The sequence below is a fragment of the Sparus aurata genome, chromosome 15 (assembly GCF_900880675.1).
Source record: "Sparus aurata chromosome 15, fSpaAur1.1, whole genome shotgun sequence".
In the NCBI taxonomy this organism is placed as follows: Eukaryota; Metazoa; Chordata; class Actinopteri; order Spariformes; family Sparidae; genus Sparus; species Sparus aurata.
This window is the reverse complement of record NC_044201.1, coordinates 8,223,831-8,246,504: the sequence shown is the minus strand read 5'-3', so window position 1 is coordinate 8,246,504 and position 22,674 is coordinate 8,223,831. Positions and strand designations below refer to the sequence as shown.

Sequence of the window (22,674 nt, the reverse complement as noted above, 5' to 3'; positions counted from 1 at the left end):
AATGTTTTTTTTTTTTTATCACAAGCTGCGATAAAAGCTTATATTGTCCATTAGAGACAGCCTCACACATATGCAGCCACAGGAGTCCTCTCTGTTTCTGTGGTTTTGAGTCGAACTAATGTCTAGCAGCAATTTACCCCTGTAACCATTTACTCCTGAAGTGATCCTTTCAAAAGGTTCCTCTTTGACTCAGCTTGTGTTCCGCACGTGGAGTCCAGCTCCCGTCCTGATCAGAATAGGAGAAAGAAAGAGAGCGAAAAAGCCGAGCAATCTCAAACCTTCCCTCTCCCCCTCCCTCCCGACAAACAAACATTCTCCATCTCTTGCAAATAACCCTTCAGCAGCTTCAACGGCCTCATTCGAATGCATGACTGCCTGAATCTAATGTTATGTGACTTGAGTTCCGAAAATGGGTCTCAGCCCAGAGAGAGAGGAGGCATGCAGAGAAGAAGTGGAAACACAACAGGAAAAGGGGTCTAATGAGCTCCCTCCCTCCCCCTTCTCTTCCCTAAACACGTTCCCATTTTTGGTGGGCTGTCTCCTTTAACAAAAGGAAAACCAGCAGGGGGAAACACAGCCGAGAAATACTTATGCAAGTCCCTCTGTCGCTCTTTTTTTTCCTCTTTCATGCAGGCGTCTGCCTGAAATGTTGAACTTTAGACACATGTGAGCGTCAGTGGGCTGGTACAAGCCTGGATTCTTCACAATGACTTTGACTGCAGTTGGTGAGTCTTCTCATTTACCGACCAGGAGGACAGTGTGTGTGTGCCTCTTGGAGACATCGACGAGTCACTGTGGACCGCTAGAGGACAACTCTTAAGATCTTCTGCCAGAAACAAGACTTAAGTACAGCATTTACATTGATCCAGCCTTTTTCAGTCTCTGACATATTATCTCTCCTCTGCACAAGGAGGATGAAAGTTTGTGCTTGAAAGCCTCATGGCTCAAAGTCCCTCACAGTCACGTCCTGCGATTGTCTCTGGCTTGTGGGTGGAAGGAGGTAGGAGTGTATGAGTCGGCCTTGGCATCAGTGAAAAAGAGAGAAGGAGGCGTCTGGTTGTCTAGTCGTCTGAGGCTAGCCATCGGTGTGGACCATGGGTGCTGCACCTCTGGACGAGTACTGTGGGTCTGTCTTCTGGGTGAGTTCAATAGCCTGGCTTAATGTATCTAAAGGGAGACACAAGGGAAATGGCTTCATTATGACCTATGTTGACACTTTTTACACTGTCAAGATGAAAAATACTGAATCACTTGTGAAACTTTTGACACACACACACACACATACCATCAGTACTTTTTGAGAGTAAATTCACTTAAATGTTACTAGAGAACTGCACGTACACTGAAATACAAGGCAATATCTCTTATAACTACGAACTGTTTTTCTGTTAATTTGTACTTAATATTATTACAAAATACTAATCAGTATACCTCATTAACACAGGCAAAAAAAATCTACATTACGAGCTTCACCTCCCTTCAAGACTCCTTTATTTTTTGCTGTTTTGTACAGGCTTCATTGTATTGTGTCAACATTAAGCACAGGTCAGACAAATATGAAAGACGCTGTAGCTACGAAAGTTATTTGTAAAGAAATAAATGGAACCGATTTTTATGTGAAAAAACAGTTTATATGCGAAAAAAAACACGTTAATGGGGCGTCGTTTAGCTCAGTGGGTAGAGCAGGCGTCCCATGCGCAGAGGGTTTGCCCAGGTTCGAGTCCCGGCCTGGAGCCCTTTGCTGCATGTCACTCCCCCTCTCTCTCTCAACCCGTTTCCTGTCATGTCTTCAGCTGTCCTGTCAATAAAGCCAAAGGCCAAAAGAAATATACTTAAAAAAACAAAATACAAAAAAAAAACAACAACAAAAAAAACTTGTTTATCTGAAAACATGGATGTTTTCACCCCTGTACACAGTCGGCTCAGCGAACATGTGACTGACCAATGATGACTCAGATGTATTACATGACTCGGCATGTCCGACAACTGCAGCACATTTACGAGCTGTAACTCAGACTACACATGATTGGATTGTAAAAGAATTTTAAAAAAAGATACCATTTTTTTCTTCTCATAGCAGGACAGCTAGAAAAACTTGCAAGGCGGAGACAAAAAGAGTGACTGATCAATATGTTGATTGATTGATAGTCAAAATTGGCATCTACTTTAATTTGTTCATTGTTTCTGTCAGTTTTCAGGCAAAAATAGTTGAAACATTCTCTGTCTTAAGCTTCTCAAATGGAAGGATCTTCAACTTTTCTTCGTCATTTGCCGTTATTAAACTGAAAATCTTTGTTTTTTTTTATGTTGGTATGATACAACACACTTGAGGACATCACTGGGAGGTTGTGATTGTCATTTTTTCACTTCTTTTGACATCCGAAAGAATGAAGGTGCACAGAGCAGAAGCACCTGTCCACGCAGTTCAGAAAACATCAACATTAATCTGACTGCTGTGCTATGGTCCACATTTTCTCCTGTAGCTTGTAGTCAGATCAAATCAAATCAGTTTTATTTATATAGCCCAAAATTACAATCACATTGCCTCAGTGGGCTTTACAATCTGTACAGTGAACAACACATGTTGATGGAAAAAAATACCTTATAACGGGGTAATCATAGTGTAGACTGTGTTCTCTACATTGGCCTCTCCTAATAACTGATTGCCCTCATAGCAGCTTTTATCATAACCTATAATGCTTAAAACTCTAATCAGTACTTTTAAAGCACTTAAAAGCTTGAAGCGCCACAGTTTATCTGCTTTGTCAGGGTCTTTTTTTCCCTCCTTTCAATTCTTGCTCTCTTCTCTCCGGAAGTGCTTATTACACATGCTACGGCACATGCCGCAATAACCATGAACCAAGATTTTAATCACGCTTGAGTCACTGTTGATGAGATTTTAATCAAGGAAATGTGGTGTCTCCCTGAGGTGCAATTTTGAGTGAGCTAAGGGGTGCGCAGATGGGAGTGTATTTGTATTACCTTTCTCGGAGATTAGGAGGGCAGCGGGACTTCATAGACTATGGTTTAATCCCTGTGTGTTTGCATGTGCGCCTCAGAATGCTTCGTATCTGGACAGAGAAGACCCAGACCTCCCAGTCTGTGTTGAGCAGACGGTGCTGGTCTGGATCCCCCTGGGGTTCCTGTGGCTCTGTGCCCCCTGGAACCTGGTGTCGCTCTGCAGGAGGACACAAGTGAACACAAAGCACCTGTCCAAGCTCTACATCTGCAAACAGGTAATGCACACAGCAATAAAAAGAAACAAACAGACACACTGGAGGATGTTAATTAGCGACACTTCCACTAGCAATAAGCACCCCATGATTAAATAATCCTGATCCAAAGTCTCCTTTTGCCAATTTTTGATTTAAAGGTCCAGTGTGTAGGATTTAATGAGCAGATATGGAACATAAAAGCTATATAAATTCTTTCAAATGTTTTCATTAATGTTAACAGATATCACATGTATATGAATAGAAATATCAAATCATGTAAGAAAATATGTTATACAGTATAATAAAATAAAAAAATGGATTCATAAACGTATGGATAATGGATGATAAGTAGTAGCTGAAGCACACGGTACAGCAGTTTCTGACCCTCTTTTGGTGCCGAATGCTTAAAAACAAAACCAACAGACATCAAGGTCTCCAGGCCTACGATGATGTCATCGAACTGAGGACATCTGTAGTCCACATGCACGCCAGCTGGCCTCCAAGAAAGGGTTTCCTGTTAGCACAAAGGAAGGTGTTGGGGCCTCTGGAATCTCGGACGGACCAAAAAAACAACAACAAAACACATTTCAAATATTATGTTACCTGGCCAAATGACAATAACCCATGTGTCATTGTAACGACAGACATATCTTATTGTTGATCGCATGTAGGGTGTCGGGCTCATCTTTGAATAAATGTAGAGAGATTACGTTGCCAGAAGTTCTTGCGGGTCTTGCGTCAGAAAGATGAATGGAAATGGAAACATAAAAATGACATGCCAACACAAACAGCACCAGATTTGCATATATCGAAACACAATTACAGAGATCATAGCCAGGAATTGTTCATGCAACGGCTTTTAATATTATTGATAGGTATTAACGTTCTCTCTCTGTACATGGAGGGGAGGTGGTGTCCAGTTGATCACCGCCGACATCTCTGTATGATGTTCTTCACCTCTGGGCCATTAGCCGCTGAACTTTTTAGACAAAAATCCAGAAGCTATGAATATGCTTCTGTTTTTTTCAGTTGTGAAAGTTTGACTAAAAGTCACAAGATGTCTCCCACACTGTGCACGTTGGGTCACTAGTTGTGATGTCACAAAATCCTCTTGTATGTGCACGTCTTTAACTGATATCTTTGGATTACACAAGAAACTTTTTTTAGATTAAGCTACCAAGCAGCACATTGAATAGTTAATGTGTTAAATGTATATGATTTATTAATGCATCACTACATTTATAATGCAATAATCTATTACGTGATTCTGAAATGAATACTTTTTTTGATTTCTGGCTCTGTGTAACAGTTTGTATAATTTAACATGTGTTTTTTATTGCACATGTGCGTTCTCTCTTGGTTGCCTATACAAGCCTTTAAAAAAAAAAAAAAAAAAGATTAAGTTGTTCAGTGCTGGTAGAGTGTGAATTCCTTTGTGAAGGGTGATTTATTTGCGACAGTCCAAAGAGTGTAACTTAACAAGTTGTCGAGCGCCCCGTCTGCTGCTGACACAAACTGACAACTGGCTTCAAGCACAAACACAAAAGTTCCACAAAGCCCCTTCAAGTTTATCGACAGTTTGCTGCTCTTACTTAATAACGCTAACTTTCAAACCAGAGAAAGGTGCATTTCATGTGGTCGCCTGTCTGTGGCTCTCACTTCTGGGTAGACGCCAGATGTTACATCAGAGAGTGAGGACTGAAGTTAGTGAACATTACCTCGGTGAGATAGATTTCTGCCTGAGTCATGCTACATACATTTTCATCTGCAATGGTTGTTTGACAGTAAAGGCAGGAACTCCCATGATCCCACAGTGCTTCACAACATCACCGTCTACATCTCTTGTTTCCAGTGTTTATCACTGTGGAAGTGTGACTTGTTACATCACTGTCCAGCGTCAAACCGCACACTGGAGCTCAAACATCTGAGTGAAGTGACATTAAACTAAACACCCTTTTTGAGTGGACTCCACCTTTAACATGTTGTATTTGTATCATTTATTTGTCTGGTTCGTCTCTCCTCCACGCAGGCTGTGGTGTCTCTGTTGCTCCTGACGGCCATAGCGGGCCTGGCCATCACATTAGGGGAGGATTATGGTCCGAGCGCAGACACTCCGTCTACACTGAAAAATCCTGGGGTATACTATGCAAACCCTGTCCTGTACATCGTCACATGGGTAAATAGAACTGGTTATACATTTACTTATTTGCCGCAAGATGGAAGGCCGTCATGTCTTTCTAATGCTCTGACATGTCCTCTTCGTCAGATCCTTCTGCTGTTGTGTCAGGCGGGAGTGAGGCGGAGGGAAGGGGCCGTAGACTCCGCAACTCTCTTTGTATTCTGGCTGCTGCTTGTTCTGTGCGACATCTTCCCTTTCCAGACCCTCCTGCGAGAGGCACTCAAGCTGGTAAGAGCGGAGATGAATTTGGAACAAGGCCTAGAATGCTCATTTCCACTCCAGCTGTAAGTATCAGCAACAAGAATAGACATAAATATCTTTCTTCCTGTCTTGTTTGACTTTCAGGGAGAGATCAGAGATATCCCTCGTTTTTGCCTTTTCTACATTTCCTTTGGGCTGGAGTTGATTGCCCTCATTCTCTCTGCCGTGGCTGATGTCCCACCGGAAGCCAAGGAGCGTGTTAAAAAGGTACATGAGCGCAGGTTATGGTTTTGTTTGTCTTTTTGTTGTGATGCTGCTGGATTCATGAGAATCTGACACATGTGAACACACTGAACCTCCATCACCTCAGCCTGCTGTTAACGCAATCAACCTGTCGTCTCTTATTGCTTTGATCCACAGAATCCCGAGGCCGGTGCAGCATTTTTGAGCAGAATTACTTTCAACTGGTTTCAAAGGTAAGTTAAAAGTAGCCACAGAAAGAAACCCAGCACACATCGGCGCATGCACGACACAACTTCTCCCTGTCTCTCCAGCATGGTGATAAAGGGATACAAGCAGCCCCTGGTGCAGGAGGACATGTGGGAACTGAGTGAGGCGGATAGCACAGCTCACATCAACGAGCGCTTCCAGCATTTCATGAAGACCGAGTTTGCCGCAGCCAAGGTCCGTCACCAGCACAGGTTAAATAAGAAACAGGATGAGAGAAGAGACAAAGCCCAGGAGGACTTAAAGAATGGCCTCTCCAACGGTCTCGGGAAAGGTGTCAGCCAGGACATGCTGATGATGGTAAAAGGATATATTATTCATGATTTAAAATAATTGACCCTATTCAGTTAGCTAGAGCTCACCAATGTGCGCCAAAGGTAATGTTCAATCAGTATTTTTTCTTTAGGAGGAAAAGGGAAAAAAAGAAGATGAAAAGAAGAAGAAGAAAAAGGACAAAGAGAAGGAGAAGGAGGAAAACTATCCCAATGCGTGGCTCATCACCACCATTTACAAGACCTTCAAAGGGGTTCTGCTCGAATCTGCCTTCTTCAAACTTCTGCAGGACCTGCTGGCATTTGTCAGTCCTCAACTCCTCAAGTGAGTCAAGTCTGAAATAAACAACATTTTGGTTTGGATTTCGATGGCAAATGACTTGATTCCTCTTCATAAACAACACAAACAGAGCACAGTCAGTCATCACCGTCGACAGAGCACTTCTTTTTACAGTTCACAGCCGTGTGCTCCTGTACTCTGTTAGCAGCCGCTGCAATCATTAACTCAAGGTCAATAGACTCAAGTTTCATTTTCAAACTTCTCGTCTTCAGCCTGAGTCGACGTGGTGTCAGGTAACACCGCTCAGGCCATTTTTGCTGAGCAGAGGCAGAAAAAGCTTTTTTACAACTATTTTTCACATTTATCCAGTATTACTCCCCGAGACCCGTAAACAGACTTTGATGTGTAAAAATCAATGCCATTCCACTTGAAAGCTCTTAAAATAACATCCAGTGGCCCTGTGAACGTCCACTTTTAGCTTAACTATTCACTCAGCTCGACCTTCACTCCTGACACCATTGTCTGAGAGGAAAGCGGAAATGGCGAAGAACCAAAGAAAAGCAAATAGGATGCGAAATGAAAGAGAAAAGGATAAAAGTACACAACACGCTTTAATAAATCCCGTTCGAGTTTACCAAACAATGCAAACACAGCTAAGTAAATAGGCCTCAATATCAGTGTCCAGTCATGCCATTCATAATGTAGACCAGTGACCCACTCTCTCTTCTTTCTCCTTCCTCTTGAGAACGCACGCCATCCTCGGCACGATCAACACACCATGTAGTTAGTGACATTTCAAATCCAGCAATGCATAGTGTATATCAGTTGTTGAAACCCTAAACTTGGAAATTATTAAAGAAAAATAACTTCCATTAGATGCGGGAAACATCGGTGTAGCAGGTTTTGAGATAGCTGGGGTTTTTTTTTTTTACAAGTTTTTTTCTTTTTTCTTTTCCTAGATTAATGATCTCCTTCACTCAGGACAAGTCCAGTTATGCCTGGGAGGGCTACCTGTACGCAGTGCTTCTGCTGGCGGTGGCCATCCTGCAGTCTCTGTTACTGCAGCAGTACTTCCAGCGCTGCTTTGTACTGGGGATGAAGGTTCGCACTGCCCTAATGGCTGCTGTCTACAAAAAGGTACTATCATGACTCGCATCACACCGACATTTCTGTTCTTTTTGGGTTTTTTTTTTACCTTATACAATGTAAAAGAAAAAAATACACCCATTTGCCATGTTTGTTGAAATAAATTGCTACCCCTTATTTTGACTTGATTTCCACTTAGACAAGAACACATTGTGTGCTTGGACTCCATGCCTATCTCAAGCTCCAACCAAATACTCCTCCTCTTTCTTCTTTTCCATCCACCTCTCTCTGTGCAATCCCTTCTCCATCCTTTTTTTTTCAAGGCCTTGGTGGTATCCAATGAGGCTCGTAAAGAGTCAACAGTCGGCGAAACGGTGAACTTGATGTCGGCAGACGCCCAGCGCTTCAACGATGTGACCAACTTCATCCACCTGCTGTGGTCCTGCCCGCTGCAGATCATCGTTTCTATTGTTTTCCTGTGGTTCGAGTTGGGACCGTCCGTGTTGGCAGGACTGGCAGTCATGGTGCTGATGGTGCCGATCAATGGACTGCTGGCTACCAAGGCCAGAAAAATCCAGGTCAGCGGAAATGCACACACTTCGAGGATAATTCTATGAGCATTAGCGTTCCCTCTCCTCTCTGTGACGTTACGTTCAGGCGAAACACACTTCCTCTCCAGCTCCAGTCGGCAGTCAACATTACAGTATATAAACTATCGACAATGCATCTATGCAGATCACTGCTGCCGACAGGTTGATAAACAGGAGTGAAGATAAATCCACTTCTTAAACTTAAAAGTTAAAAAGTAATCCATGAGCTATCCTCCTGTTGATAAACTTATAATGAAGGTAATGCAGCCTGTCAAGATTATTAAAATGCCTAAATGAGCATTCTTTTTTTTTATATATACTACTACTTCTACTTGTACTTGAACTTGGCATTTCCATTTAAATGATGCCATGTTTTGATGCATTTATGGAACGAAAGAACTAGCCTACAATAACTAGAAATAAGTTAACAATACCGAACTATATATGCAGTCCTTCCTGTTTTTGTGAAAACTTACAAAATAAAAACCCTCAGGCTTGAGCATAGAACACAATGATATGAACTCAGGATCCTTCAATTAATCACAACTTGATAGAAACATACAAATACGTGTGTAGACTGCAATTTTTTTACTGGATGTAAGAATTAGGCTGGCTCTGCACCTGACTCTCCTTCAGAGCTGACCAAGAACATATTGCGCTTTTAATGAAAAAACAATCTCATGGGCAACATCTCTCATCCTCTTTTACAAAAGCAATGGTTCAAGTCTTTGTGCTGGATAATAAAATTGAAAACACATATTAATCAAACCACACTCCACGAACACGGACAATAAGTTTGTGTATATGGAGCCAGACACTAATTGTATCCCTTGTGTAAGAAGCAGACAGAGGCACTGAGACCTTTAAGCCGTTCTGTCAGATGAATGACCAACACATTTGATTTTGTAGCCTCTTGCACTGGTTGCTTTTGTCTGCTGGGTTGGATTACGTTCGGCCATATGAACACGTATGGAAAGTTGTTTTTCAGTGCAATGACTCAAATCTCTCACATTTTCAGATAGAGAACATGAAGTTCAAGGACAAAAGACTGAAAATAATGAATGAAATACTGAATGGCATCAAGGTGAGCACCACTATTCCATTATTTTTCTTTCATCAGCAATAAGGCACGCAGGAGGGGACATCTGTTCCTTCCTTTGGGTGAAATTGATTCAAGTGAAATTATTTAAGTGGAATGAATGGGTGGAGGGTAGGGAAGTCAATTATGTGAGAACTTCCGGCGAACAAAGGCTGTTAGCCTCTAGAGAAAGCGGAAACATTTAAATCCACAAGGCCTTCTATCATATTGCTTCCACCACCTGTGTTTTTTTTTAGGGAGTGAGTCATACATGCTATCCCTCTGTTCCCTCACCCTTGCTTTTCTGCGTCCTCAACATTTCACACACTAACTTATCTTATCTTTTGCCTCCCCCCAGATCTTGAAGCTGTACGGCTGGGAGCCCTCCTTCCAGGCGCAGGTGGAGGGCATCAGAGGAAAAGAACTAAAAGTCATGAGGAAGTTTGCCTACCTGTCGTCCGTCTCCACCTTCATCTTCAGCTGTGCCCCGGCTTTGGTGAGTTCTTTCTCACAGTTAACCTCTTTCACCTCTCACAATTGGCAGTTAAGATGGTCTTTTTTTTTTATTTTTTTTTTTTATCATGCTGACTTTTTTCCGCAGGTTTCTCTGGCCACTTTTGCGGTGTTTGTTGGCGTGAGCTCAGACAACGTGTTGACCGCCGAGAAAGCTTTCACTTCCATCTCTCTTTTCAACATCCTCCGATTTCCCCTGGCAATGCTGCCGATGCTAATTGCTGCCATTGTGCAAGTAAGAAAACGACAGCTCGCCTTTCATGGATGCATGTCAAACCCCGCGCTTAAATCCCACTTACCCGTTCTTTTGCTCTTCAGACGTCCGTGTCGAGGAAGCGCCTGGAGAAGTTTCTGGGAGGCGATGACATTGACAGTGACATTGTGCGCCATGACCCCAGTTTCAGTACGTTCACCATCGGCATCTGCACCTGTTTTCAGCCATTTATTGGCACATGTAAAGTACATCTGTCCTCTCTCTCCATGTCTGTTCATCTTTTAGACTCTGCTGTTAACGTATGTGACGGTTCCTTTGCTTGGGAAAGAGATGCTGAGCCTCTGCTGAAAAAGTATGTTTGATGAGTCAAACACAAGATTATGCATTTGGATATTATGGCATGTGAACTTAAATCATTGAACTTGTCCCTGCTATATTTTAATATTTACTCTCTGTGTGTTTGTTAGTCTGTCTTTGGATATTAAGCCAGGCCGGTTGGTGGCAGTCGTGGGAGCTGTGGGCTCAGGAAAGTCCTCCCTCATGTCAGCGCTCCTGGGAGAGATGCACTGCACCAAAGGCTTTATCAACATCCAGGTGACGCCTTGTTGTCCGACTGTCTGTCTAACGATACAATGACCGTCACATAAACATTTTTTGGTGATTAAGATGAAAGATCAAAACTTTTTTAAGCACCCAAGTAGCCAAAAAGCAGTAGGAAAAAATGGTTGTTCCACTGCATGATTGAAAATACAACTTCATTCACTTTTAAGCAGAAAATATGATTCAAGTGTGCACAAAAATAGAAAGAGGGAGAGACTCGCTTTCTCATCCGGGATTTAAATACAAACTTTTCCAACACAATAAGAAAACCAGAGTGAGAACAAGCAGAGGTTGTTCTTCAAACTGTTGAACAATGCAGTCAAATGAGGCTCTCTAACGTCTCATAAGCCCAGTGAATGCCCACTTTTACACGGCAGCAGGCAGTTTACGGTGTAATGACGTCAAGTTGTATGACTGACTCTAAATGTCGTTCTCTCCAGGGTTCCCTCGCTTTTGTGCCGCAGCAAGCCTGGATCCAGAATGCCACTCTGCGGGATAATATCCTCTTTGGCTCGCCGCATGAAGAAGATAGGTTCCAGGACGTGATAAAGGCCTGCGCTTTGGGCCCTGACCTGGAGCTGCTGCCTGGGGGTGACCTCACTGAGATTGGCGAGAAAGTAAGACTCAGATTATTATTATTTTTTTTTTGTAGGTAAATTTTTTTGGCCTTTACTTTCATTGATTAGAGAGATGGGGGGGGGGGGGGGGACATGCAGCAAAAGGGGGCCACAGGTCAGAATCAAATGTAGTTTGATGTGTAAATATCTGTTAGCTCATTCACTCTTCATCATGTTTAATTCGCATCACGCTTCTGTTCTTTTTAAAGATTCAGTGACCGAGATGTATGCCTCCAAGTGAGGCCAAGATAACCATAAAAAACCATGATGAATATACTGTAGCCCTTTACATTTAAGTTTTAGACCTAATAATGTCTTGTACTCTTTCTCTCCTATCCTCTCCTCTGTCTTCAGGGCATCAATCTCTCAGGGGGTCAGAAGCAGCGTGTGAGCTTGGCTCGGGCAGCTTACAGTCAGGCTGATATCTATTTATTAGATGACCCCTTGTCTGCTGTGGACTCTCATGTGGGAAAGCATCTCTTTGATAAAGTGATTGGACCTAATGGAGTACTGAAAGAAAAGGTTTGTGATGAGCTGGGCTGACATGAATGCATCTCTCAGTATTGAATCAGAGGAACTGCTATTTGAATATGGTAGGATTCACAGTAATGTGTTCGATATATTGGAAACACTGGTTGCAGGTACATCAGGATATGTGAATATACTGTCATTCCACAGACCTGAATTATAGTTTCACACCTGAGGCCAACTTTCTCTTTCTCTGTACAGACTCGTATCCTGGTGACTCATGGCGTGAGCTTCCTGCCATACGTAGATGAAATAGTGGTCTTGGTGGATGGAGTTGTTTCTGAAGTAGGATCTTACAAAAGCCTCCGTGCAAGAAAAGGAGCCTTTTCCGAGTTTATAGACACTTATGCTCAAGAACAAAATAATCAGATGCATTCAGAGTCAGGTAACAACGCCTTCATCTCACTGCATAATAAGATAAGATATGTATGCTGCAATGACATTTCTTTGGATTGTGTTCGTAGCAATGTTTTAAATTGTTATGTTTCACTCAAAAGAGCAAAAATAAGAAAGGGAAAAAAAAAAGATTGATAAAGCACCATGTATAATATGGGATCATATTTATCCAGATCGTGACCAGGACGCTGCAGACATAGAGCTCATCCCAGAAAGAGAGGACACTCTACCTGACTCTCCTTTGGAGGACACAGTTACTGTTACCCTGAAGAGAGAAAGCAGTATCCGTCGTAGCCAGCGTAACGGCAGGTGAGAGCAAAGTGAATTGTGGGCAACAACATTAAAAACAGCTTGTGTGTTTGGAGGTGTGAGTAATGTAGGGAATGCATCGTGTCCAAAATATTGTCTCATAGTCTTTCTAGTTTTCATGCACAGTAATCCTGCCAAGTCTCTGTTTAACCTGTTCTTCGAATGACTCTTCTGTCCTTTCTTCTAGTGTCAGACTGAGAAAAAATAGTTCCATAAAGAAAGTACAAGATGTTGGTGAATCAAAGAAAGGCCAGCGGCTTATAGAGAAGGAAACTATGGAAACAGGACAGGTAATCTTAGTTTTTGGTCCTCCTTAGTACAATCAACAGCACAAATGACACAAAATTGCAAAAGTAGAGCTTTTCCCTGAGCCTTTTTTTCTCTCTTTTATCCAGGTGAAGTTCTCAGTGTACCTCCAGTACCTGCGAGCCATGGGCTGGGGATATAGTGTCATGGTCTTCGTGGTGTACTTCATCCAGAACATTGCTTTCATCGGCCAGAATCTGTGGCTGAGTGACTGGACAAATGATGCAGTGGTGTACTACAACATGACATACCCTAACTGGAAAAGGGACACCAGGGTGGGAGTGTTTGGAGTTCTGGGAGTGGCTCAGGGTAAGTGATCACCCATTTTATAGTGTAAATTTTTTATTTTTTTTTTATATCGCTGGAATAATTTTTTAAGTGCTTGTTGTTGTAGTGCTCAATTTGGCTACAAGACGCTAAAGTGCATTACTAACCCATATTCTAGATAGGGCTAAAACCATTCATAATTTCTTCCAGTAGAGGTTCAGGTTCTAGGTGCACTCTAAACACTTGTATTGTGCGTTAGCAAGCTGTGTCGAATTACTGTCATGTCTTTCTTTTAGCTAGAAATGTATTTTAATTGGCGCTGAGCTGATGTTAGCAGTAGCCTGCTAGCTAGCAAGTGAAAAACATATTTCTCATGGTAAACTTACAGCTACAACCTAGATTGGAAATTGTGTTTCCTTTACTCACCGAACAATTCTCGGTCTCTCCTTACCTCAACATTAATATAATGGAAAAATGTAGTGGGAACTAGCACAGAAGCTGTTTTTATGTATCTGTTTGTCTGTGGACATGTTTTATCAAAGCAATAGCGTCAATCTAAGATGCAGTCATTAAACTTTATAGGTGTGTAGCTGAGATAAAATGAAGGCCAAGTTCCAAAAATGTAGGAATGTCAACTGAGTCGTCAAGGGTCAGGACATAAACATGTTGTCAGGTGTCGAGCAATATCAACATCTGCCGTCTTCAGTTTATTTCTTCTTCTTCTTTCTTTTTGTTCTACAACATTATCTATGCAACACGCCGATTGACCTTTGATACATCTCACTTTTTGGATTAAAATAATTATTTGACATTTTGAGGAATAGCTTCACTTTTCTTTTGCCTTATGGAGGTCAAGCACCCTTTAACTGACCCCCTCCTGTTTCATTTCAAACTGGGTTTAAAATACAGTGCAGGGCAGCCCATAGTGCCATGAATGAATGAGATTTTACAAGGCTATTGTTAGCTGCGTTACGTTAGCCTCACTTCCGCACTGGTTTCTGAGGTGGAGGGGTTTGTCGGTCTCTTGCTCAGTCCACTTTGTCTTACAAGAATGTCTGTACATTTGTGAAATAATACAGTTAGCTGACCATATGTTTCAGTAATATGTAGTGAGCTGACTTGTTTTCAATTATGGATAGGTGTCACACATGGATTTAGTGTTCGGCTAGTGAGCGTGTTCACATGATTGCAGAGAGGAATCGTGGGCAGGCTGTCTTCAGTGTTGTGTAAATGAAATGGTTGAATGGTTCTTCAGTTCTCTTTCTCATGCTTTTGTGCAACTTGGCTTTCACTATGTGAAGTTGAAGCTCTATGTTTTATAGACTGTCTCCTTTTTATGACAGGCCTCTTTGTGTTCCTCGGCACTCTGCTCCTGGCCAATGCTTCTGTCAATGCATCTGGTATCCTGCATTCAAGGCTGCTCAGAAACATTCTGCGAGTTCCCATGGTGTTCTTTGACACAACACCCATTGGCAGGGTGGTCAACCGCTTCGCAAAGGTAGGACCTTAATGGTTCTTCAAAATGTCTCCCATCTTCTTTTGTCACTGCCTTGCTTTATGATCATGATACCCGTACTGAAGAAGATAACTTGTCACCTGGCCAGACCGAGCCACAAGTGCAAATTAGTCTGGAGCCTCTTTGTCATCATATCAAACCTTCTCCATATAAGATATAAGAAGACTGTTATAATTGGCTCGACCCCGGTAAGTTCGGCTGGAATTCGGTTATAAGGGGAGGGGCGCCAGACACGACTGGTAGAGCAAATTAAAACTGAGCTAGCAGAATGGTCTTGTTTCCAGGCTACGGCTCGTACATGTCTGCATAGAGTCATCTTAGTTGATGCCAGAATATATTAGACCAATCTGCTGGAATGGAGTTCAAGTAATTATGCTACTCAAAGAAAATGGAGCAGCACTTATCACCTTGGAGATTCCAATTTTAAAGCTTTCTGGGGCTTAATGACTCTTTTATGTGTGAAGCCCCCACAGGTATTATAGTAAATTGAGTAAATAATAGCACTGTTATAGTATAATATTAATAATAATAATGATAATAATAATAATAATAATAATAATGGTAATAATAATTCCCAATTGGGACTAATTCTTTCATTCACTGGTTCAAAAGGACATTTTCACAGTGGATGAAGCCATCCCACAGTCCTTCCGCTCCTGGATCCTGTGTCTGCTGGGTGTGCTGGGGACACTGTTTGTCATCTGTTTGGCTACTCCTTTCTTCACCATCCTCATCGTTCCTCTGGCTGTAGTATACTACTTTGTACAGGTGAGCTGACCAAAATAGCACCAGAAACAATACTGCTTAGGGAAAAGTGAAAAGAAGAAGAAGAGATTAATTTCTGGGGGAAAAAAAACCAACAGAAAATGTTTTGTTTGTATTGCATGGATACTCCCATCAGACCCTCCTCCTGTTTTCTGTCTGTACAGCGCTTCTATGTGGCGACTTCGAGACAGCTGCGTCGTCTAGACTCAGTGTCACGCTCTCCTATATACTCACACTTCAGCGAGACGGTGTCAGGTCTGTCGGTGATAAGAGCCTACGGCCATCAAGACAGGTTTCTGAAGCACAACGAAATAACTATTGATGGAAACCTGAAGAGCGTCTACCCATGGATTGTGTCAAACAGGTCAGATATTGATTCCAAGTGCTCCTTCAAAATAGACATCATCATCAAATCCAAACCAATATTTTTCTAAAGAGGTGTGGGTCTCAGTGTGTTTCAGTGTGACACACTTATATTTGTGTGCATGTTGTGTGTGTGTTTGTTCCCTCCGCAGATGGCTCGCCATCCGCCTGGAGTTTCTCGGGAACCTGGTGGTGTTTTTCTCTGCTCTGTTTGCCGTCATTTCAAGAGACTCTTTGGACAGTGGCCTGGTTGGCCTGTCCATATCCTACGCTCTTAATGTCAGTGATGCACTTACTCTCTCAACACACACACTGCAGATATTGTTTATGCCATAAATTAATTAGAGCGATAGTGATGGTGATTCTTGTGGCGATAATAAGCTCTAAAAAAAAATCTGTCTTTTTGGGGCTTTGCAGGTCACACAGACCCTCAACTGGCTGGTGAGGATGACGTCTGAGCTGGAGACCAATATCGTTGCCGTGGAGAGAGTGAGTGAATACAGCGAGCTTGAGAACGAGGTATGTTGAACAGAGACAGGCCAAACAGCTGTATCAAAGTCCTTGAATAGAATAGCTGCTGACCTTTAGTTTACATTTCAATAAATGTGATGACCTTTCATGTGTTCTACTTTTGGCATACAGATGCACAACACGAGTGTGACTTTTAAAAAGATGTCCTTGGAAGACGCCGTTATCATTTTGTTGTTTGACACTTATTATTTGACTTTGAATTTGGTCATGTCAAGCAGGATCTTTCGTGGCTTAGATTGCAGATGTATGAAAGCTCACCCTGACAATTGCTCCTCCATTTCTCATCTAATCTGTGCATCTCTCTCTCTCAAGGCCAAGTGGGTCACTGACACCCGGCCTCCAGAGGACTGGCCCACCAAAGGAAAGCTACGGTTTGAAAACTACAAGGTCCGTTACAGACCTGGATTAGACCTGGTGCTGCATGGAATCACCTGTGACATCGGCAGCACTGAGAAGGTGCGTGTGTGTGTGCCTGTATACCTGTCAGTGTGTGCATGAGTGTATGACAAGCCTGTCGGATTTATCGGAGTGTGAATCTTAATTGGGCTGCTGATTCTGAATGGATCAATATTATTGAGCTGAATATATGAAATGAAAGGTGCCCATATGAATGGTACTTAAGTAGTATCTGATATTAAATGTAATTAGGTACTGAGAATCTTCCCAGCTGATTATTGGATCCATTATTCAGCATTTTTCTAAAGATTGAAATCAGTGTTCTTTTTTATTTGATCGCAGATGAAATAAATAAATTACTTGCAGCATGTAATCAGCAAAGTAACTAGTAACTAAAGTTATCAAATAAATGTCATGGGTAAAAAAGTACAATATTTACCTCCAAAATTCAGTACAGTGGAAGTATAAAGTAGCAGAAAATGGACTCAAAGTACTTTTAAAGTTGTACTTAAGTACAGTACTTCAGTAAATGTACATTCCATCAGTGGAATGTACAAACTGAAAACTCAACAAACAACTTGTTTGTGTAACTGAGATGATGATATAAATACTTCCCCTGTATTTAATGTTTTCTTCACTACATTATCATCATTTATCAGTGTTTTTAATGTGGAAAGTAACTACTACATTTACTGAACTACTGAGTCAGTACGTATTCAAGGTCCTTTACTCGAGTATTTCCATTTGATGCAAATTTATTCTTCTACTTCACTTCATCTCAGAGGTAAATATTGTCCTTTTTTACTCTACTGCATTTGGCTACTGGTTACTCTTTATGGATTTCCAGATTTGTTGATGCTGAATGTTTTGTGATACCATCATGCTGGAGGAAAAGTCTTATATCTGATCTCAAATGTACTCAGGACTGATTATCAGAATGTTTTTTTTTTTTTTTTTCATTTCATCACTGATAACTTAAACAAAAAGTAAAATATTTGCCTCTAAATTTAGCGGACTTGAAGTATAAAGGAGCAAAACATGGAAATACTCGTGAACAGTACAAGTAGCTTGACACTGTATTTAAGCACAATGCTTGTATAAATAGTTGCATTCCGTCACTGCTAAATAATTCTGTTTAGTTTTGTAGCTTTTGTTTATATTTTGTGACTGCATGCACACACTGTAAATAACTAGTAACTTTAGATCAAGAAAACCTATTAAATCAGATGAAACAGGTTTGACCTTGTTGTAGTTGCACATGAAGGGATTCTTCACGTCACATATGCGACTTTTAAATCAGCCTAGCTCTGAGTTTGTTTTGTTGCTCCTCTTAAAGAAAACATACATCTGAACTCCTTTTTAGTCCCCTCTCATGTCATGCCTTTCATCTTTCAAAGCCAGTGTGGATGGTTTATGTACTGGTCTCAGGTGCTTATATGTACAGAATACTTGATTTAAGGGACCTGCTTTTCCCCACTTGGGTCCATTAACCGTGATCCTCTCATTAGTGAGGCTTTTAGTGCAAGTAGAGTATGTGCACATTGCACACAGTCTGCAGCACAAGGCATGCACAGGTAACAACTGAGAAAGGTTCCGGGCATTGCGTCTTATGTTACCGAAGTGCCTACTACAAAGCAGACATGATTTAAAAATATCAAAATCCTAAGAGATGTGTCACTCATTTACCGTATGTGCTGTCTCTCACTGCATCCAGATCGGCATAGTGGGCCGCACGGGAGCAGGGAAATCGAGCCTGACCAACTGCCTGTTTAGAATCATTGAGGCGGCTGAAGGTCGCATCCTCATTGACGGTGTAGATATTTCACTAATAGGCCTGCATGACCTCCGAAACAGGCTCACGATCATACCACAGGTAAACAAATATACACAAACACACAGAACACTCTAACTCACACGCAGCATTCTGTTTTTCGTTTTTTTTATTATAACTGAGACACTGACTCATACACAACCCTGTGCGTACCAGGATCCGGTGTTGTTCTCCGGGTCCTTGAGGATGAATCTGGATCCGTTCGACAGATTCAGCGATGAGGACATCTGGAGAGTGTTGGAGCTCTCCCATCTGAAGGAGTATGTAGCGGGGCTCCAGGAGGGATTACAGCATGAGGTCGCAGAGGGAGGAGAGAACCTCAGGTTGGCCATCGAAATAAATCTTCCTCATTACAAAGGATTAAAGTTACAGCAAATGAAAACAGTCCAAACCAGTTTATTTACAAACATCTGATCACGTGCAAATCTGCCACAACTTGTATTTCATGTTCATCTGCATTTGGCCCTTAGGCACAGGACTCATATAAATCAATTTTCACCTGAACATACACACCAACAAAAAAAAAAGATAAGTACCTGGCAGTGGTACTCTCCAACATTCTTAGATAATAATCATTAAATTTACACAGCTAATGTGTTTTTGTCAGCAGGTCCTAAAATATCCTACTTGGGTAAAAGCCCTTTAGTGCACTTTAGTATCGGGCACCCATTTCTGACTCACTCTCATACCTCCATGTTCCAAAAACACACGTTGAGCATGTCGCTGTCTTCCCAGTGTTGGACAGAGGCAGCTGCTGTGTTTGGCCCGCGCGCTGCTGAGAAAGTCACGCATCTTAATCCTGGATGAGGCCACAGCAGCTGTTGACCTTGAGACGGATGACCTGATTCAGACCACCATCCGCAAAGAGTTTTCACACTGCACTGTCCTCACCATCGCCCACCGCCTGCACAGCATCATGGATAGCTCCAGGTGAGAGAGTGTTCCTGAAAAGGTTTCCATGAGGTGACTCTGTATTCATCTGACTTCACACTGTCAGTGGCAAATTTCGTTTCATCTTCTTTCACCCTACTTATGTGCATTTACTGGAACCCACATTGGGCCCTATTGAAATTATCTATGGTGGTTGGTCTCAAGTACATGCTTACACGTGTGTGTTTAAGTCCTTTTTGCAGGTTAAACAGCAGATAATCTGGGCGCAAAGCGAGGTGTACAGTGTATTTAGACTCTTCATTAGTCATGGGTGTGTTTCGGGAGAAACAGAAATCATACCAATCAAAATTTCATCTCTCATTGACTTAAAGAGCCAGGTATGCCGGGACCTATGCTATTAAACAATGGCACTCATCGACCCTCTGCCTCCGCAGTTTTTGAAGTTTTGACTGCATATGAGAAAATACATTGATATTTAAAGGAGGAGGCTCGCTGCTGCGCATCCCTCTGTCTCCAAAAGTGACGCATGGATCTCAGTCCGTGGATCAGACCCTGGATCAGGCAGGACAGGTCATAAAAAGTATCATCATGATCAATGACAGGTGGGATGCAGCTGGTCTTTATTGAGGAAAGTATTAATGACTGTCCCGTTAACATGGGCATTTGCGCAAAAGGAACACTGATTATTTAGAAGTCCTGACACACCAACGGGGTCAGTTAGTATTTCATGTGAATTAAAGTTCTGTGTTGTTCTAAACATTAGAAGGTCACACTCAGCCCAGATTCATATGGTGTAATAGTTTGGAGTGAAGCAGCTGTCCTGATAAATCCTGACAAAAATATTTTTTTCCAAAGATAAAAGTTTAATTCTGCTTCCTCTGGAGAGTTTCCTTTTTAGCCTTTAGTTTTGCTTATTAAGTGTGCCACAATATTATGCTGTGAACTTACTTATGAAGGCACATCTCTTGAACAATGCACCACTTAAATAGCAGGAAAAATACTGTGCTATTGACATCAGACCAGCTTTATGTTGGTGCTGTGAGCTGCTTTGCGCCAGGTGTAAGATTGAGCCCATTATCCGTGTTTTCAGTGTTAATGTGAAATGATTCTTCCCAGATTTTTATTATATTGTAAAGCAAACATGTGCCATGTGATGTCCCCTGGGCTGTTCCACCACCCTGATGGTATTTGAAATGACAAAATGACAAATTGTGTTCGACAGGATCTCAAAAACTTGAGTAGGGAGCACAAATGAATCCAGGCCCTGTCTTGCATTGAATAGAATGTTATTTGCAATACTAATAATCCCATCGGACTCATGAGCCAGATGTTCCACAAGTTAGAGTGCATCCTCTGCTATGAAAAATCATGATGGCAACAGCTGTGAAGTCAAGTACCCCTCTATATGCACATCTCTATGAAAAAGGAAACATGAAAAGATCTGCGAGACATTGAAGTCTCCAGTGGCTTTGCTTGGATGTGCCAGCAGCGCCATATCCTGGGAGAGTTGTGTGAGGTGGTGGGTTGTGTAGGATGAATGGATTTATTCATTGTACTCCATATCTACTGTTTAGAGATTTGAGTTCCCCCTCATGCTGCTTGCATTAGATGCAGTTTGCTTTCTTGCGAGCCAGGAGCTGATGCTTATCTTTATGCAGTGGTTAAATTGGCTTTTGTAAGGAGGGGGGGGCCCTTCTTCACTCAGTGGCCATTATCTCTCAAAATATATATATATTTTTTTAACTTGCACCATCAGCGTAATACATATTTTATCAACTTATGGCCTTCTTGATTATATCTCACATTCCCATATTATATAGGGTTATACTACCATACTATATAACCTGTTTAGCTAATGAGGAGGGCGGTTAATCAAATGAAAACTACTCGCCCTCCTCATCTTTTCACAATTTGCTAACGTAGCATTAGCTGTGTAGAGACTTCATCACAGAAACAAAAATGTGAAAAATACAGACATTTAGTTTCAGTAAATTAACAAAGTTAACATTTTGCTGTGACAGTTACTTCACCCACCTTCTGTGCGTCAGCAGCACCGTGTGTGCGTGTGTGCGTGCGTGCACTTGCGCGGTATGCGAGAAGATACCGGTAGCAGTGAAAACATGGACTGGAGTTTCATTGGTTCAGGTTTTATCTCAATAAACGAGCGGAACGGATTCAGTAATGAAGCTCTGACGCAGCGCTCTGAAAACAGCGCTGAGTGAACAGGCTGATGTATTGATGATGGGGATCCAAATTAATGATTTAAAAAAGTCATATAATGGTAGTTACACCCATGATTACAATGAAACACTGAAGCAGAGGGAGCTCAGCTGCTGCTGGCTGTACTGACGAGGTGAGGAGGCGGACCTGAGCTCCGGAGGGCTCCGGCCCAATTTAATCTCTGTCTTTATGTTGTGTCATAATTGTGAATAAAAAACATTATAAGAGGTGTTAATCAGGCTCTATAGGTTGCACTTGTTTTGACAGTAAGCACACAGCAGTAGTCTATTCCACTGGATGCTGTGAGAGTAAAGCGCTTAGAAAAACAGCCCGTCCATCAATTTTTCTGTAAAAAGCAGCCTTTCATCCTCTGTACTTGTTAACCCAGCATGCATTTGGGGAAAAGCCGGGGAAGATTCTAGGCTGTGGTTAGGTGGTCTGCCACAGTGTACTTTCTGTTCAGGGACACATTTCTTTGTAGTTTGTGTATCTTGTTAGTCATAATTTACTTTTACTTAAGCGCCTGTTTGTTTCTAACCTGAGCTGACTTGATGTTCACATGGGTTTCACAAACCTTTGCACATCCATCTCCACCTCATCTGAGGACTGACATTATCCTCTTTCACAGGGTAATGGTGCTTGATGCTGGCAAAATAGTGGAATTCGATTCTCCGGACAACCTGCTTGAAAAACAAGGCCATTTCTACTCCATGGCAAAGGATGCCGGGATAACGAAAGACGAGAACACCGCTCTCTAACTTTTATGTTTGATTTAGTTCCACAAATTGCGTTTCCTTGTTTTGATTTAAAAAGCTGGATTGTGCTTTGAAATAAAGAAATATTGCTACATTTGTATTTATAGGAAAGAATATAAAGAAATCATATTCTGTATGTAAATAATTTTTATATGTGAACAATAAATATTATTTCTCAAATGCCTCTTTATTGTTTTTGCTAAAGCAAACCACCTCAGTTGTTTAAATTGTAAGCACCTGTGTCACAT

At 41.8% G+C, this 22,674-nt stretch overlaps 1 protein-coding gene across 1 annotated transcript; it reads left to right on the top strand.

The window, feature by feature from the left end:
• The first annotated feature begins 557 nt into the window (after window positions 1-557).
• Window positions 558-22,606, top strand: abcc2 (ATP binding cassette subfamily C member 2). Its single transcript, XM_030442286.1, has 32 exons — window positions 558-1,139; window positions 3,060-3,236; window positions 5,245-5,391; window positions 5,482-5,622; window positions 5,740-5,862; window positions 6,016-6,071; window positions 6,150-6,402; window positions 6,509-6,699; window positions 7,614-7,791; window positions 8,064-8,318; window positions 9,349-9,414; window positions 9,767-9,904; window positions 10,010-10,156; window positions 10,240-10,324; window positions 10,421-10,487; window positions 10,603-10,729; window positions 11,176-11,352; window positions 11,707-11,874; window positions 12,082-12,265; window positions 12,450-12,585; window positions 12,773-12,875; window positions 12,981-13,200; window positions 14,502-14,656; window positions 15,287-15,442; window positions 15,604-15,803; window positions 15,955-16,081; window positions 16,220-16,321; window positions 16,646-16,789; window positions 18,444-18,602; window positions 18,717-18,883; window positions 19,296-19,490; window positions 22,300-22,606. The coding sequence occupies exons 1-32, from the start codon at window positions 1,095-1,097 to the stop codon at window positions 22,427-22,429; spliced, it is 4,719 nt and encodes a 1,572-aa protein (XP_030298146.1). The 5' UTR covers window positions 558-1,094; the 3' UTR covers window positions 22,430-22,606.
• Window positions 22,607-22,674: the final 68 nt, after the last annotated feature.

What these genes read in the sequence shown, in the direction of transcription:
- abcc2 (XM_030442286.1), top strand. Translation starts at nt 1,095, where the DNA reads ATGGGTGCTGCACCTCTGGACGAGTACTGTGGGTCTGTCTTCTGG. An exon ending in TCCTGTACATCGTCACATGG is followed by an intron (nt 5,392 to 5,481) that starts GTAAATAGAACT and finishes CCTCTTCGTCAG; the next exon opens with ATCCTTCTGCTGTTGTGTCA. An exon ending in AAACTATGGAAACAGGACAG is followed by an intron (nt 12,876 to 12,980) that starts GTAATCTTAGTT and finishes TCTTTTATCCAG; the next exon opens with GTGAAGTTCTCAGTGTACCT.